This window comes from Mus caroli, chromosome 7 (assembly GCF_900094665.2).
Source record: "Mus caroli chromosome 7, CAROLI_EIJ_v1.1, whole genome shotgun sequence".
NCBI classification, from domain to species: domain Eukaryota; kingdom Metazoa; phylum Chordata; class Mammalia; order Rodentia; family Muridae; genus Mus; species Mus caroli.
The window spans coordinates 106,465,600-106,479,538 of NC_034576.1; the positions used below are offsets into that span (position 1 = coordinate 106,465,600).

Genomic DNA, 13,939 nt, shown 5'->3' on the forward strand with positions numbered 1-13,939 from the left:
TGAGTGAGTTAAAAATCTACCATGAGAAGTCCTTCCTATTCTCCCTGTCCAGGATGCTTCTGTAGTGCTGTACTGGCCAAGACAACATTCTGCTAGGAAAGTGGTTTCTCATCTGATGACAACACGATCTGCCCAAGAAAACATTTACTGAAAATTTGCTTAGACTATTAGTGTTGTTGAGGTCTGTGGTGCTTTAAGATAAAAAAAATTTTAAATCCTGACAAAGAAAGTTAGCAGTTTTTTAAGACTGTCAGTCAAAATATTCTGGATGTTATCAACACAGTATTTTCATAAGCAGTAAAGTCTTTTACAAATAAGCTAACCTGGCTTCTGATCCCTTCTCACTCACCTGGTCAATTGGACACAGTCTTTCTAGTTACTTGCTCCAGGCTGTATTCATTGCCACGATCTCAACCTTACCTTGCGCCTCCATCATTCACTACATATTCATTGGGATTTTAAAAGTAGTTATCTTGTACTTAAATATTTATCAGTAACATTATTCACCTATTGCAAACATTAGTCAATGCCTTATTCTGAGATTGCATATAAGTTGTCTCCCAAGCAGCATCCTACAGGCAGGAGTGTCCACACCAGCACAAGATAGCAATTTCCTCCTTACCAGTTTGGATTCATACTTTTTCTCCATCTATAACTTCTTTTTGACAGCGAAAGAAACTCCTTTACAATGAAAACATCTGGGTGGGAATCAACTGTCAATTTTGTAGAATAAGATCTTTGGTCATGTGAATCAAAGTTTGTTTTCTTCTCTTTTGTTGATTCCCAATTTTTTTCCCAACATAATCTCATTAGTTTGTGACTTTTGAAGTGGCACTTCCCCCTGGGATGAGATTTCAGCATGAAGAACTACAATAGCTCTTTGGGGTTCTTACCTACAACATTCATTTTGGTTGGCATCCCAGGACTGGAGACAGAGCACATCTGGATATCCATCCCCTTCTGCCTGATGTACTTCATCATCTTCCTTGGGAATGGCACCATCCTTCATGTCATCAGAACAGATGCTTCACTGCATCAGCCCATGTATCTTTTTCTTGCCATGCTGGCACTGGCTGAGGTTGGTGTCTCTGCCTCCACTCTACCAACTGTGCTAGGTATCTTCCTTTTTGATACTTTAGAGATTACCTTTGAAGCATGTCTTCTCCAAATGTTTTTCATCCATTCTTTCTCTATTATGGAGTCAGCTGTGTTGCTGGCCATGTCTGTGGACCGCTTTGTGGCCATCTACAGCCCACTACGTTATACAACTATCTTGACACTGCCTCGCATCTTTGGCACAGGAGCTGTCATTGGACTGAAAAGTGTTATACTAATGGCCCCATTGCCTATACTGTTAAGGAGATTGCCCTTCTGTGGCCACAATGCCCTTTCTCATTCCTATTGTCTCCACCCCAATCTTATCCATCTACCTTGTGGGGACATTTCTATTAACAATATCTATGGACTTTTCATTGTGACCTCCACTTTTGGGCTAGATTCATTGCTCATTGTGGTGTCCTATGGGCTTATACTCCATACTGTACTTGGAATTGCCACTGGAGATGGGAGGAGGAAAGCACTCAACACATGTGGCTCACATGTCTGTGCTGTGCTTGCTTATTATGTACCAATGATTGGCTTGTCTATGGTACATCGCTTTGCACATCATGTATCTCCTCTGCTACAAACCATGATGGCCAATGCTTATCTCTTCTTCCCCCCTGTCATCAACCCCATTGTCTACAGCATTAAAACCAAGGAGATCCGTCGTGGCATTTTTCGAATGCTATCAGAGAAGAGGTTCGGAGTTTAGTGGAAGATGTTAAAACAGGGGGATGTTTAGTTGGTTTCTATCATCATGTGTCATCGGCTTATTTCTATACCTGATGTAAACTTAAAACCCAATATCTAGCAGCTGTGGAGATCGTCAGTGATAAAGGGTACACACTTCTCTCAAACAGAACCCATGTTCTGTTTCTAGCATCAACATTGGGCACCTTACAGCTGTCTTCAATTCCAAGTCAAAGGGGAACAGACTCCTCTGGCCTCAACCAGCACATGTATTTCAACAAGTCACATACACATAATTAAAATAAAATAAATATTTCTTCAAAAGCCCAGTGTCTAGTAGAAGGGAATTAGAGTCTGCCTCATTATCTAGAATGATATGACAAGTAGATTGTGTGTGTGTGTGTGTGTGTGTGTGATGGATCAGTTCACAAAATCAATGGTGTTACATGCCATGTCATGTGGCATGCATGCCTAAATACATTGCCTTGTAAAGCTGGGGCAGAAATGCAAGAAAGATTGTTTCTTTAAAACATCTCATTCTTCAAGGGAAAATAAAACTGACATTTGAAAGATATCTGAGAAACCTACTGCACTCCCTACACTATGAAGAAAGAAAATAATCAGTGTTGCATCTGCTTGAATCTCCGAATTCCACAGTAGGTAAACTGATCCTTGAATTCCAGGCTGTCCAAAGAAGTTCCCCACACAGATGCAAATGTGCCATTTTCCCAGCTCTGCCAAGGCCCCACACCAGGGGTCTCTACAATTACAAATCCCACACATTATACAAGATATTGATGTAGAACAACACAGATGTAAAGAAGCAAGCTTCCTCTTCATATACTTTTTATATTGTTGGGTGTGATTCTGCAGATACTTTGAATTATTAAAGTGCTTTGGACTCAATATTATTGAGGGATACAGTATTCTTCTAGTGATTCCTTACAAAGTTTCAGGTAGTGTTAACATAATGTTTATTCCTCAGATAAATATTGTAGTGCTTCTGGCTGCCCTATTAGAGGCTCTACCAAGTAGCTGACTCAGACAGATGCAGATACTAACAGCCAATCAGTGGATGGAGCTTGGGGACTTTTATGGAAGAATAGGGGAGAAGGATTAGAGGAAGACCAACAGAATCAACTAAGCTAGACCCTTGGGGTTCTCAGACTGAACCGCCTAGCAAAGAATGTACTTGGACTGGACCTAGGCCTCCCTGCATATATGTAGCAGATAAGCAACTTGGATTCATGTGGGTTCTTCAACAACTGGAGTTGGGATGGTTCCAAAGGCTGTTGCCTGTCTGTGGGATATGTTCTTCTACCCGAGCTGCCTTGTCTGGTCTCAGAAGGAAAGGATGTATTTAGCTTCACAGAGACTTGATGTGCCAGGGTGGGAGGATACCTAGAGGCCCCTCCCATGCAGAGAGGAAGGGGAGGGTCATGGAAGAAGGGATTGGGGGAGGGCATGACTGAGAGAGGGGCAGTGAGTGGGATTTAAAGTAAATAAGTAAAAAATGAATAATAAAAAATGTTTAAAAAGAGAACTAACATTGAATGCAAATCTAATACTTCTGACTGGAGAGATGGCTCAGTGGTTAAGAGTTCCTGAGTTCAATTTCCAACAAACTCATGGTGACTCACAACCATCTGTAAAGAGATCTGATGTCCTCTTCTGCTGTGTTTGAAGACAGCAACAGTGTATTTATACATATAAATAAACAAATCTTTTAAAAAATACTAATACTTCTTAGTATCTTATTCAAGCATATAGAACAAAGAGCTACTGTTGTCCTCTAGCTGAGCCAGACCTCAGAATGAAAACTATTAACACAGCATGTGTCAATGGAGCAAGGACTCAAACACTGTCAAACTCTTATTATAATTCAGCCAAATAGAATGTACTGAACACAATTCTAGAGCATCAAGATTGAGCAGTGACAAAAAGAGACAAAGTTCCTTCACCGATGGAGCCAAGCAAGTATTTTCTCCATATGTTTTCTGTCTGTGCCACATTTTGTATATCCTAGAACAAAGTTTAGAATCAATTTTAGTCAGAACTTATAATATCCTATATATGCATAAACACAAAATAAGCCTTTGAATACGAATTTTAAACATTTAAAATCTTGCTTCTATGTTGCATTTTAAGGACTGTGACAACTGAGAAGGACTTCCTGGAGAAGTTATGCCTGAGGCCTGACCTCCAAGTTTTCATTTGCAATGCTTATATACACTCTGAACTAGGACTCTGTAGTTGATGAAGAGTATAGGCTAGACTCACAACCACTGTCTGGCATAGGAATTCAGTAGAAGACAGAGATTTAACGTTGTAGGGGTAAATCAAGCTGACAAACCCACAGACAAGGCCTTTCCATAGAGAATCAGAGCAAGAAAGATAGGTCATTTCCAAGAAAATGAGAGGGAATATTTTTAGGGAATCAAAGAAAAGCATTCCACATTTTGTGACTTGGTTACCTCACTCAGGATGATATCCTCCAGATCTATCCACTTGTCTAAAAATTTCATAAAATCATTGTTTTAATAGTTGCGTAGTACTCCATTGTATAAATGTACCACATTTTCTGAATCCAATCCTCTGTTGAGGGACATATGGGTTCTTTCCAGTTTCTGGCTATTATAAATAAGGCTGCTATGAACATAGTGGAGCATGTGTCTTTATTACAATTTGGAGCATCTTCTTAGTATATACCCAGGAGAGGTATTGTTTTATCTTCTGGTATAACTATGTTCAATTTTCTGAGGAACCACCAAAAAGATTTCCAGAGTGGTTGTACAAGCTTGCAATCCCACCAGCAATGGAGGAGTGTTCCTCTTTTTCTACATCCTCGCCAGCATCTGCTGTCACCTGAGTTTTTGATCTTAGCCATTCTGACTGGTATGAGGTAGAATCTCAGGGTTGTTTTGATTTGCATTTCCCTGATGATTTTAGGATGTTGAAGATTTTTTTGATGCTTCTAAGCCATTTAGTATTCCTCAGTTGAGAAATCTTTGTTTAGCTCTTTACTGCATTTTTTTTTAATTTTATCAGAAAGTTTAATTATCATTCAGAAAAAATTGAGTGGATAACTTTCTCTGAAATGAAAAGGGAGACATAAGAACAGAATATGAGAAAATCCAAAAATCATCAGATTTTGTTAATTAGGATACTGTCACTGTGCCCTCTAGTTAATCTGACTAAGGGTTTATCTATCCTGTTGATTTTCTCAAAGAACCAGCTCCTGGTTTGGTTGATTCTTTGTATAATTCCTTTTGTTTATATTTGGTTGATTTCAGCCCTGAGTTTGATTATTTCCTGCTGCCTACCCCTCTTGGGTGGATTTGCTTCCTTTTGTTCTAGAGCTTTAAGGTGTGTTGTCAAGCTGCTCATGTATGCTTTCTCCTGATTCTTTTTAGAGGCACTCAGAGCAATGACTTTTCCACTTAGAAATGCTTTCATTGTGTCCCATAAGTTTGGATATGTTGTGGCTTCATTTTCATTAAACTCTAAAAAGTTTTTAATTTCTTTCTTTATTTCTTCATTGACCAATGTATCATTGAGTAGAGTGTTGTTCAGCTTCTATGTGAATTGGCTTTCTATTATTTATGTTGTTATTGAAGATCAGCCTTAGTCCGTGGTGATCTGATAGGATGCATGGGACAATTTCAATATTTTTGTATCTCTTGTGGCCTATTTTGTGACTGATTATATGGTCAATTTTGGAGAAGGTACCATGAGGTGCTGAGATGGTATATCCTTTTGTGCTGCAGACCCACCCTTTGTCTGCGTGGAACAGGTCTCTGGGGCAGGTGGGCAAAGTGTCGGATGGAATGACAGACAGATGCATACAGGAGAGGTTGTGTAGAATCTGAATGTAATTTGTCAATCGAGCATCAAACTTTTTATACAGAAGAAAATAAGGAAGTTGGGTGACACACCCTCAAGGTATAAAGAGTTACTGGATTCTTACATAAAACAGAGGAATGCAAACACAGAAGGTCTAACAGGAACCACCTGGGATAGAATTCATTGTTAACAACTGGGATCAAAAAGAGCTCCACCTAAGATTCACTTAATCTTAGAAGCCAGGGTCAAGGGCTTCATGCCCTTGCCATAGTTCCTATTTTAGTCTATTGTATAGTCCACCTTCCCCCTAGGCCATTGTAAATATGTGTGTATGGGTGTAACTCAGCTATCTTTAGTTCTAAGTATCTATTCTTATTTCTCCTTAGGTCTAAAACTTCCTTCTTCCTAGATGATGGTAAATTCCTGTGTAGGGCAGTGACCTAGCTTTTATTCAAAGTGATAGTGTAATGCCAGAGGCAATTGTGAATGTCACTGAATAGGCAACATTCTTACTGAATTCTAAGCCCATGGTCTGCTCAAGGACTTTCTAAGACGTTGGAACACTGGTGAAGGCTTAGCTGTCAGAATTCAATATTAAAAGGCACTTATAATAAGATAATATTAAAAGAGAGCATGTGGATCCATACACCAGACTAACATGGGAATAGAATATGAGTATATAGGTTAAAGAGAATGCTTCAACATTAGGATAAAATATTCTATGTTAAATCACCTCTCTTCAAATTTGTTTCATAACTTCTGTTAGTTTCAATGTGTCTCTGCTTAGTTTCTGATTGCAGGATCTGTCCATTGATGAGAGGGGGGTGTTGAAGTCTCCCATTATTATTGTGTGTGGTGCAATGTGTACTTTGAGCTTTACTAAAGTTTTTTTTTTTAATGAATGTGGATGTCCCTGCATTTAGAACATATATGTTCAGAATTGAGACTTCATCTTTGTAAATTTTAACATCGATGAATATGAAGTGTCCCATCTTAAATTTTTGTTTGTTTGTTTGTTTTTATTTTTTATTTTTTAATTAGGTATTTTCTTCATTTACATTTCCAGTGTTATCCCAAAAGTCCCCATACCCTCCCCCTCACTCCCCTACCCATCCACTCCCACTTCTTGGCCCTGGCGTTGCCCTGTACTGAGGCATATAAAGTTTGCATGACCAATGGGCCTCTCTTTCCACTGATTGCCGACTAGGCCATCTTCTTTTTTTTTTTTTTTTTTTTTTTTTTTTTTAGGTATTTTCTGCTTGTGGACGTTGTACATCGTGGTGCGCACTAGGCTCCGCACCACGATGTACAACGTCCACAAGCAGTATTAGGTATTTTCCTCATTTACAGTTCCAATGCTATCCCAAAAGTCCCCAATACCCCCCCCCACTCTCCTATCCACCCACTCCCACTTCTTGGCCCTGGCGCTCCCCTGTACTAAAGCATCTAAAGTTTGCAAAACCAATGGGCCTCTCTTTCCAGTGATGGCCGACTAGGCCATCTTTTGATACATACGCAGCTAGAGACATGAGCTCTAGGGGTACTGGTTAGTTCATATTGCTGTTCCACCTATAGGGTTGCAGACCCCTTTAGCTCCTTGGGTACTTTCTCTAGCTCCTCCATTGGGGACCCTGTGATCCATCCAATAGTTGACTGTGAGCATCCACTTCTGTGTTTGCTAGGCCTCCTTAAATTTTTGATACGTTTAGGTTGAAAGTTGATTTTATTGAATATTAGAATGGCTACTAAAGCTTGATTCTTGAGACCATTTGATTGGAAAATTAAGAGATATTAAGGAAATGTCATTGTTGCTTCCTTTTGTTTTTGTTGTTAGAGTTGGAGTTTTGTTCATGCGTCTATCTTCTTTTTAGGTTTGTTGAAAGATTACTTTCTTGCTTTTTCTAGAGCATAGTTTCCTTCCTTGTGTTGGAGTTTTCCCTTCATTATCCTTTGAAGGGCTGGATTTGTGGAAAGATGTTGTATAAATTTGATTTTGTCATGAAATACCTTGGCTTTTCTATCTATGGTAATTGAAAGTTTTGCTAGGTATAGTCGCCTGGGCTGGCATTTGTGCTCTCTTAAGGTATGTATGACAACTGCCCAGGATCTTCTGCCTTTCATAGTCTCTGGGGAAAAGTCAGGTGTAACTGTGATAAGTCTGCCTTTAAATGTTACTTGACAATTTTTCCTTACTGCTTTTAATATTCCTTCTTTGTTTTGTGCATTTGGTGTTTTGATTATTATGTGACAGGAGGAATTTCTTTTCTGGTCCAAACTATTTGGAGTTCTGTAGGCTTCCTGTAAGTTCATGGGCATCTCTTTTGTTAGGTTGGGGAAGTTTTCCTCTATAATTTTGTTGAAGATATTTACTGGTCCTTTAAGTTGGGAATCTTCCTTCCCTTCTATACCTATTATCCGTAGGCTTGGTGTTCTCATTTTGTCCTGGATTTCCTGGATGTTTTGAGTTAGGATCTTTTTGCATTTTGCATTTTCTTTGATTGTTGTGTCAATGTTTTCTGTGGTATCTTCTGTTCCTGAGATTCTCTCTTCTATCTCTTTATTCTGTTTGTTATGCTTGCATCTATGGCTCCTGACTTCTTTCCTAGGTTTTCTATTTCCAGATTTATCTCCCTTTGTGATTTCTTTATTGTTTTTACTTCCATTTTAAGATCCTGGATGTTTTTGTACAATTCTTTCAGCTGTTTGGATGTGTTCTCCTGTATTTCTTTAAGGGAGTTATTTATGTCCTTCTTATAGTCCTCCATCATCATCATGAGATGTGACTTTAGATCCATATCTTACTTTTCTGGAGTGATGGTGTATCTATCTTGCTATGGTCAGAGAGTTTTGATGATACCAAGTAACCTTGGTTTCAGTTGCTTCTGTTCTTATGCTTGCCTCCTGCCTTATGATTACCTCAAGTGCTCCCTGTCCTCAATATATGTGATCAGAGTCTGTTCTTCCTGAATCCCTGGTGAGTCAGAACTTCTCAGAGTCCAGCTTTCTTTTTGATCCTGTGATTCTGGGAACCTGTGATGCTGAGATTCTGGGTGTGTCAGAGTTCTTGGCAGTCAAGCTTCCTCTGAGACCCTGAGATCCTGATGTGACCAAGCTCCTGGAATGCTGGGATCCCGGGATCCTAAGATTCTGGTCATGTTAGAGTGCCTGAAAGTGGTACCTCTTCTGGGGATCTTGAGACTGTCCAATGTTTGGAAACCAAGGTAGACCAATGCCTACAGGAAGAAACCTGAGCCACTAGTCAGACGGGGTTCCTGTGTTCATGCTCCAGCTGTCCCCAGGCACTCCTGGATCTGTTGAAAAGATGTTGTGTTCCACTCACCAATGACCCTAAGATCCTGGGTGTGCTAGTGCACCTGTGGGGTGGAAAGTCCTCTGGGTACCTTGGGACTATCCACCAAGTTCAGGTCCAAAGTCGCCCCATGCTGGCACCAACTGGAAGGGAAGACAAACTATTTTAATTATCATCTTCACGTCTTTATAATAATCTCAAGCCATTTTTCTCTGCTCTAAACTTGCACTTATAAGCATACAGAACAGAAATTCACATAAATAATTTGTGCACTTCAAATTTAAACTTGAATGATACAAGCTTTTTTTCAATAAATTGAAAATAAATCAGAGGTTCAAAACAGTAGAATTTCTCCTAAGGAATGAACACAACCTGTCGCTGAAATGCCTAGATTTAACCTCTACCCTTGAACTCTATGGTAACCCATCCTTATAGAACTTTGAGCTATTTTTTTCCAGAGAGTATGTTTTCCCATGATAACCAAACCTTGAGCACTCAGGTGTAGATGTTCAGGTTTCCAACTTCACAGTGCAGTACAAAAACATCTCCTGAACAAGAGAGGCTTTCTGATTCTCTCCCTTGAGGACTGAGGTCTCAGAGCACAATCTGCATATCCCTGTAAGATCCTGGAGACATCTCCCACTGGTCTCCTATATTTCAGTCTGAGATCATCAGTGACATAAAAACCATATGTAGACATGGGCCAGAGAACAGATACTAAAGACCACTGAGAGAACACAGTGAGTACTCAATGAGACTGGATTGCTCCCGAAATGGATATCAATAAGATGGATAGCAATAAAAGGAGGAAAATTTAGAGACTGAGAGGATATTCCATAGAAACAAGGGGAAAATTAAGCAGACCCATTTCAGAGGTGTGCCATGGGGAGGTGAGACTGGAGGGAAATGTGACAGGTAGGAGGCATGAAACAATTTCTGTAGAGATTTATCACACAATATCATTGATGCTAAGAGTGGCCCAGGTGCCTCTAATTCCATGCTTCATGGAAACTTTGTGTGCTGGTCTGTGTCATTATAATCTTGGCATCAAAAATGTGGCTTTCATTGCATGATATTACTGTTGATCCCCTATGATGTCCCCTATTGTGATCATCTTTTCCATTCTACAAAAGGCTTATCAAATGTCTCTGGAAAAGATGGCTTCTAGGAAAACAAAGACAATAGATGAAATGAATGAACAGAAATTAGCAAGCATCTTTCATGAACTGGACATTACAGTGCCCCATAAATGAGAGTTTGTCAGTTAAGGCCAAGCTGATGATAAAGAAACAGTTCTGAGAATATTTTCCAGTTACTCAATACAGAGCTGAGCACAGAAGGACAGTGTAGAGAGGAAGTAGGGCTAAAAAGGGCATGAAGAGCTAAGTAAAGGATCCCACAAGAATGCAGGCATCATTGTCTCTCCTGGAAGGATTAGCTAAGAAATTGACCCATCTGCAGAATTACTCAATAGACTACTATGTGTATTATGTGCAGCAGAGGAAGAGCATTGCCAGATTTTACTAATACTAAGCATGGTTCTCCCCCCCGCCCTCCTCCTCCGCTCCCTTCCTTCTATGCTTCCATCTGTCTTTGTTTCTTCTTAATATATATCCGCTGGCTTTAGGTCTACCCTGAGGTATCACACATGCATGGATACTCATGCTCAAATACATGTACTCACTTGCATACCTGTATTCACACACACAAATTTGTACACACACAAATAAATTCTCACCTTCAACAAGTGTGTTGTCCACTAATTTCATCATGTTTCCAGCAGTTCCCTTGCCCACAGCCCCTCTGTTAACACCTGTGTTAATGGTGTCTCTCCTTGGCTTAAGGCCTTGTGAAAGCTCCGTTCTCCCTCCAGGGCATTGGTTTCACTCCCTTTCTGTCTCAGTTCCCACCATACCTACAATCAGGCCCACCTTTACAGGGCTACAGAGGATTTATATTCATAGAATATGCTGGTGTTCCACCTTATTCCTTTCTCTAGCCTTTTAAATTGTTACTCAAACTACAGAGAACCTGGTAGACTACTTTCCTCAAGATTTCCTGGCTTTCCATACCATACTTTCTACCATATTCAGAACCTTGATGTGTGTGTGTGTGTGTGTGTGTGTGTGTGTGTGTGTGTGTGTGTAAGTATGTTATAAAAGTTGAGAGGGACATGAAGTGAAGCGAGCAGCATGAAGGGAAGAGCACAACAGAGAAATGGTGGTGAGAAAAGACCAAAAGACAATCACAATCTCTCCACCATGGAGAATATATATGTATATATTAGAAAGAGACCAAGAAAGAGATGACAGAAAGAAGAGTTATATATGAAGTGAACATGAGCAATTTATGTTGTACAGATATATATGAATGTATCATAATAAACCTATTATTTTATACTAACTTTAAAAAAAAACAACTCAAATTCACAGTAGTGTATATATGTGACACTTTATCACTGGACTGACCAGCTCCTTAGCAAAAACACTCAGTATACTTTATTTTGGCTAATTAAACAAAACAACTTGCTGGCTTTTCAAAGAAAATTATTTTTCATAGTAAACACTCTTTCTTATTGAAAATGATAAACAGTAGTTAACTGAATTAAAATTATAACATTCTAGGTCTGTGTGTTGCAGTCAATTCTCTGTGAATTTCATGGTTCTCTCCTATTCTCTTCTTGCCCCGGTGATTATTGGCTTCCCACACCAATTATACAGGTTGTATTTACAGCATCATCAAACATTCTACTTATGAGGCTATATAGAAGGTTTTCAAAAGAAATTACTCAGGAAATTAATGTATACCATGTTGTTGGATACACTGTCACCTCAGAGAGTTACCTCCCTATTGTTCATAAAGGGTTTGGAAATCAAACAATAAGCCTGATCTCTTAGCATTCTATGGTCTTCTCCATGGAGCTTGTCACTCAGTGCTTTTCATTGAGCTCTATCATCTTATAAACATAAATCTTTCAAAATAAAATATATTTCTCTGTGTCTACTTGCACTGACCAATCAAAGCAAGCAGAAATAAGAACAGATGGAAAATACCATATACATTTTAAAAGAAAGTATGTTCCTAGCGTCGAAAAAAAGGAAAGAGTCTATACTAAACTCTATTCAAGAGTGTCTGGGAGCCAGGTGCATACCTTTAATCCTAGTGCTCCAGAGGCAGAGTTCAATCCCAGCCTGGTCTACAAACTCACTTTCAAAACAGTCAGATCTCCACAGAGAATATCTGTCTCAAATAGATAAATAGGTAGGTAGAAGTAGATAGATAGATAGATAGATAGATAGATAGATAGATAGATAGATAGATGATAAATAGATAGATGATAGATAGATGATAGATAGATAGATAGATAGATAGATAGATAGATAGATAGATAGATAGATAGATAGATAGATAGCCTGGGTCAGCACAGAATAGAGTGAGTTAATGAAATGTTCTACTGAAATCAGGCTAGACAGCCTCAAGGAGCCACTGTGCTGGACTAATTTCCTGGTTGGGTGAACAATCTTATCCTTGCAAAGTGCTAGGAGATAGAGGAACCATCATGATTTATCTCAGATTTCTTTCCTCTACATTTTCACAAGCAACTGATCACATCTGTAATTAGCGTGCTTTTCTTAGAATATTTTCTAAGTTGTTAAATATTAATAGTGAATCTATTGATGTGGATTACTAATACTAAGTACTCAGAGAGCTTCACAAACCTTAGCTACGGTGGCTTGTCTTTTTTTTGACATATAAGTCTACATTTTCAGACTTTTAGAAGAGACAGTCCTTTAAGAAGAGACAGTCCTTTAAATATCCCTCCATCCTGATTCCTCTTCCCACCATCCCTTAGCTGGTGGTGAGCTGCAAGGCTTCAGATTTATACTTTTTGGACAGGAAGTTTTGCAGGGAACCATATCCACCCCCTCACCTAGCATAGAATGTTTTGCCTCCAGTTAGCAGATTGATGCTCCAGAGCTGCTTGCAGAAGAATGTGCAGAAACCCTGCCCCAAACCAGGCTACCCCTGAAAAAGAGTCAGTTGAGATCAGTGTTAGACCCTCAGTTCCTCCTCTGCTTCTTTTTGTCTCTCTCCTTTGGGTATGACTGACTTCTTTCAACTGCATTCTCTGCTTCCCATGCCCTGCCATCATCTTTACTGCTTACATCCAAGACCTCCTCAGAGCATTGTTGTCTTTTCTTTGTGTCTATTCTTCTGAACTTTCTCTCTCTTTTTGTTAGGTCATGCTTCCCTTCTTCCACTTGGGTATCCAAGTCCTTCCCACACATCTGTCACTTCTTGCTGCTTCTCCAGGGTTCTGAATCTGCTCCACTGTTGACTGCCTTTGGCCCACCTATCACATCTCTGCCTCCTTCATCACATACTACCATCTTCCTCTCTTCTTCATGGTGCTGCATCCTGCTTTTCTTCTTTTTCCTGGAAAACTGATAAGATTGCTTTGTGCTCTGTTCTCTGGGACCACTCCCTCTTGTAGCCTCTTACACCTCACTTCCTATAGTTGTTCCCTTTCTCTCATCTTTCTGCCACTTTTTCTTCTTCCTGCTTTCCCTGAAGCTCTTGTCAGTATGTTCCAGGAGCTCCCCACCTAGACTCTTTTCAGTTGCTGCAGCCTCTTCCTCCTCTTTCTGCTTCCTCATCATTTTCTTGTTCTGGGAGAGCTTCCTGTCAATAAATGGTTAAGAGGTGCCCATGTCCTTTGATCCTTTGAACCTGCAACTCCTTCCATGAATATTTTATTCCCTATCATAGGGAGGAATGAAGTATCTATGTGTTGGTCTTCCTTCTTGGTTTTCTTATGTTTTGAATGTTGTATCTTGGGTATTCTAGGTTTCTGGGCTAATATCCATTTATCAGTGAGTGCATATCAAGTGAGTTCTTTTGTGATTAGATTACCTCACTCAGGATGATATTCACCAAATACATCCATTTGCCCAAGAATTTCATAAATTCATTGTTTTTAATAGCTAAGTAGTA

The 13,939-nt window shown here is 39.5% G+C and overlaps 1 protein-coding gene and 1 pseudogene across 1 annotated transcript; one reads left to right on the forward strand and one right to left on the reverse strand.

Annotated features, from left to right (window-relative positions):
- The first annotated feature begins 859 nt into the window (after window positions 1–859).
- On the forward strand, window positions 860–1,813 carry LOC110299380 (olfactory receptor 51J1). The gene has a single exon (XM_021169051.1). The coding sequence runs from the start codon at window positions 860–862 to the stop codon at window positions 1,811–1,813; it is 954 nt and encodes a 317-aa protein (XP_021024710.1).
- Window positions 1,814–12,981: 11,168 nt separating this feature from the next.
- Window positions 12,982–13,939, reverse strand: part of LOC110298011 — a 4,806-nt pseudogene continuing 3,848 nt past the window's right edge.

Excerpts from the sequence above, each read along its gene's own strand:
- LOC110299380 (XM_021169051.1), top strand. The coding sequence starts at position 860 with ATGAAGAACTACAATAGCTCTTTGGGGTTCTTACCTACAACATTCATT.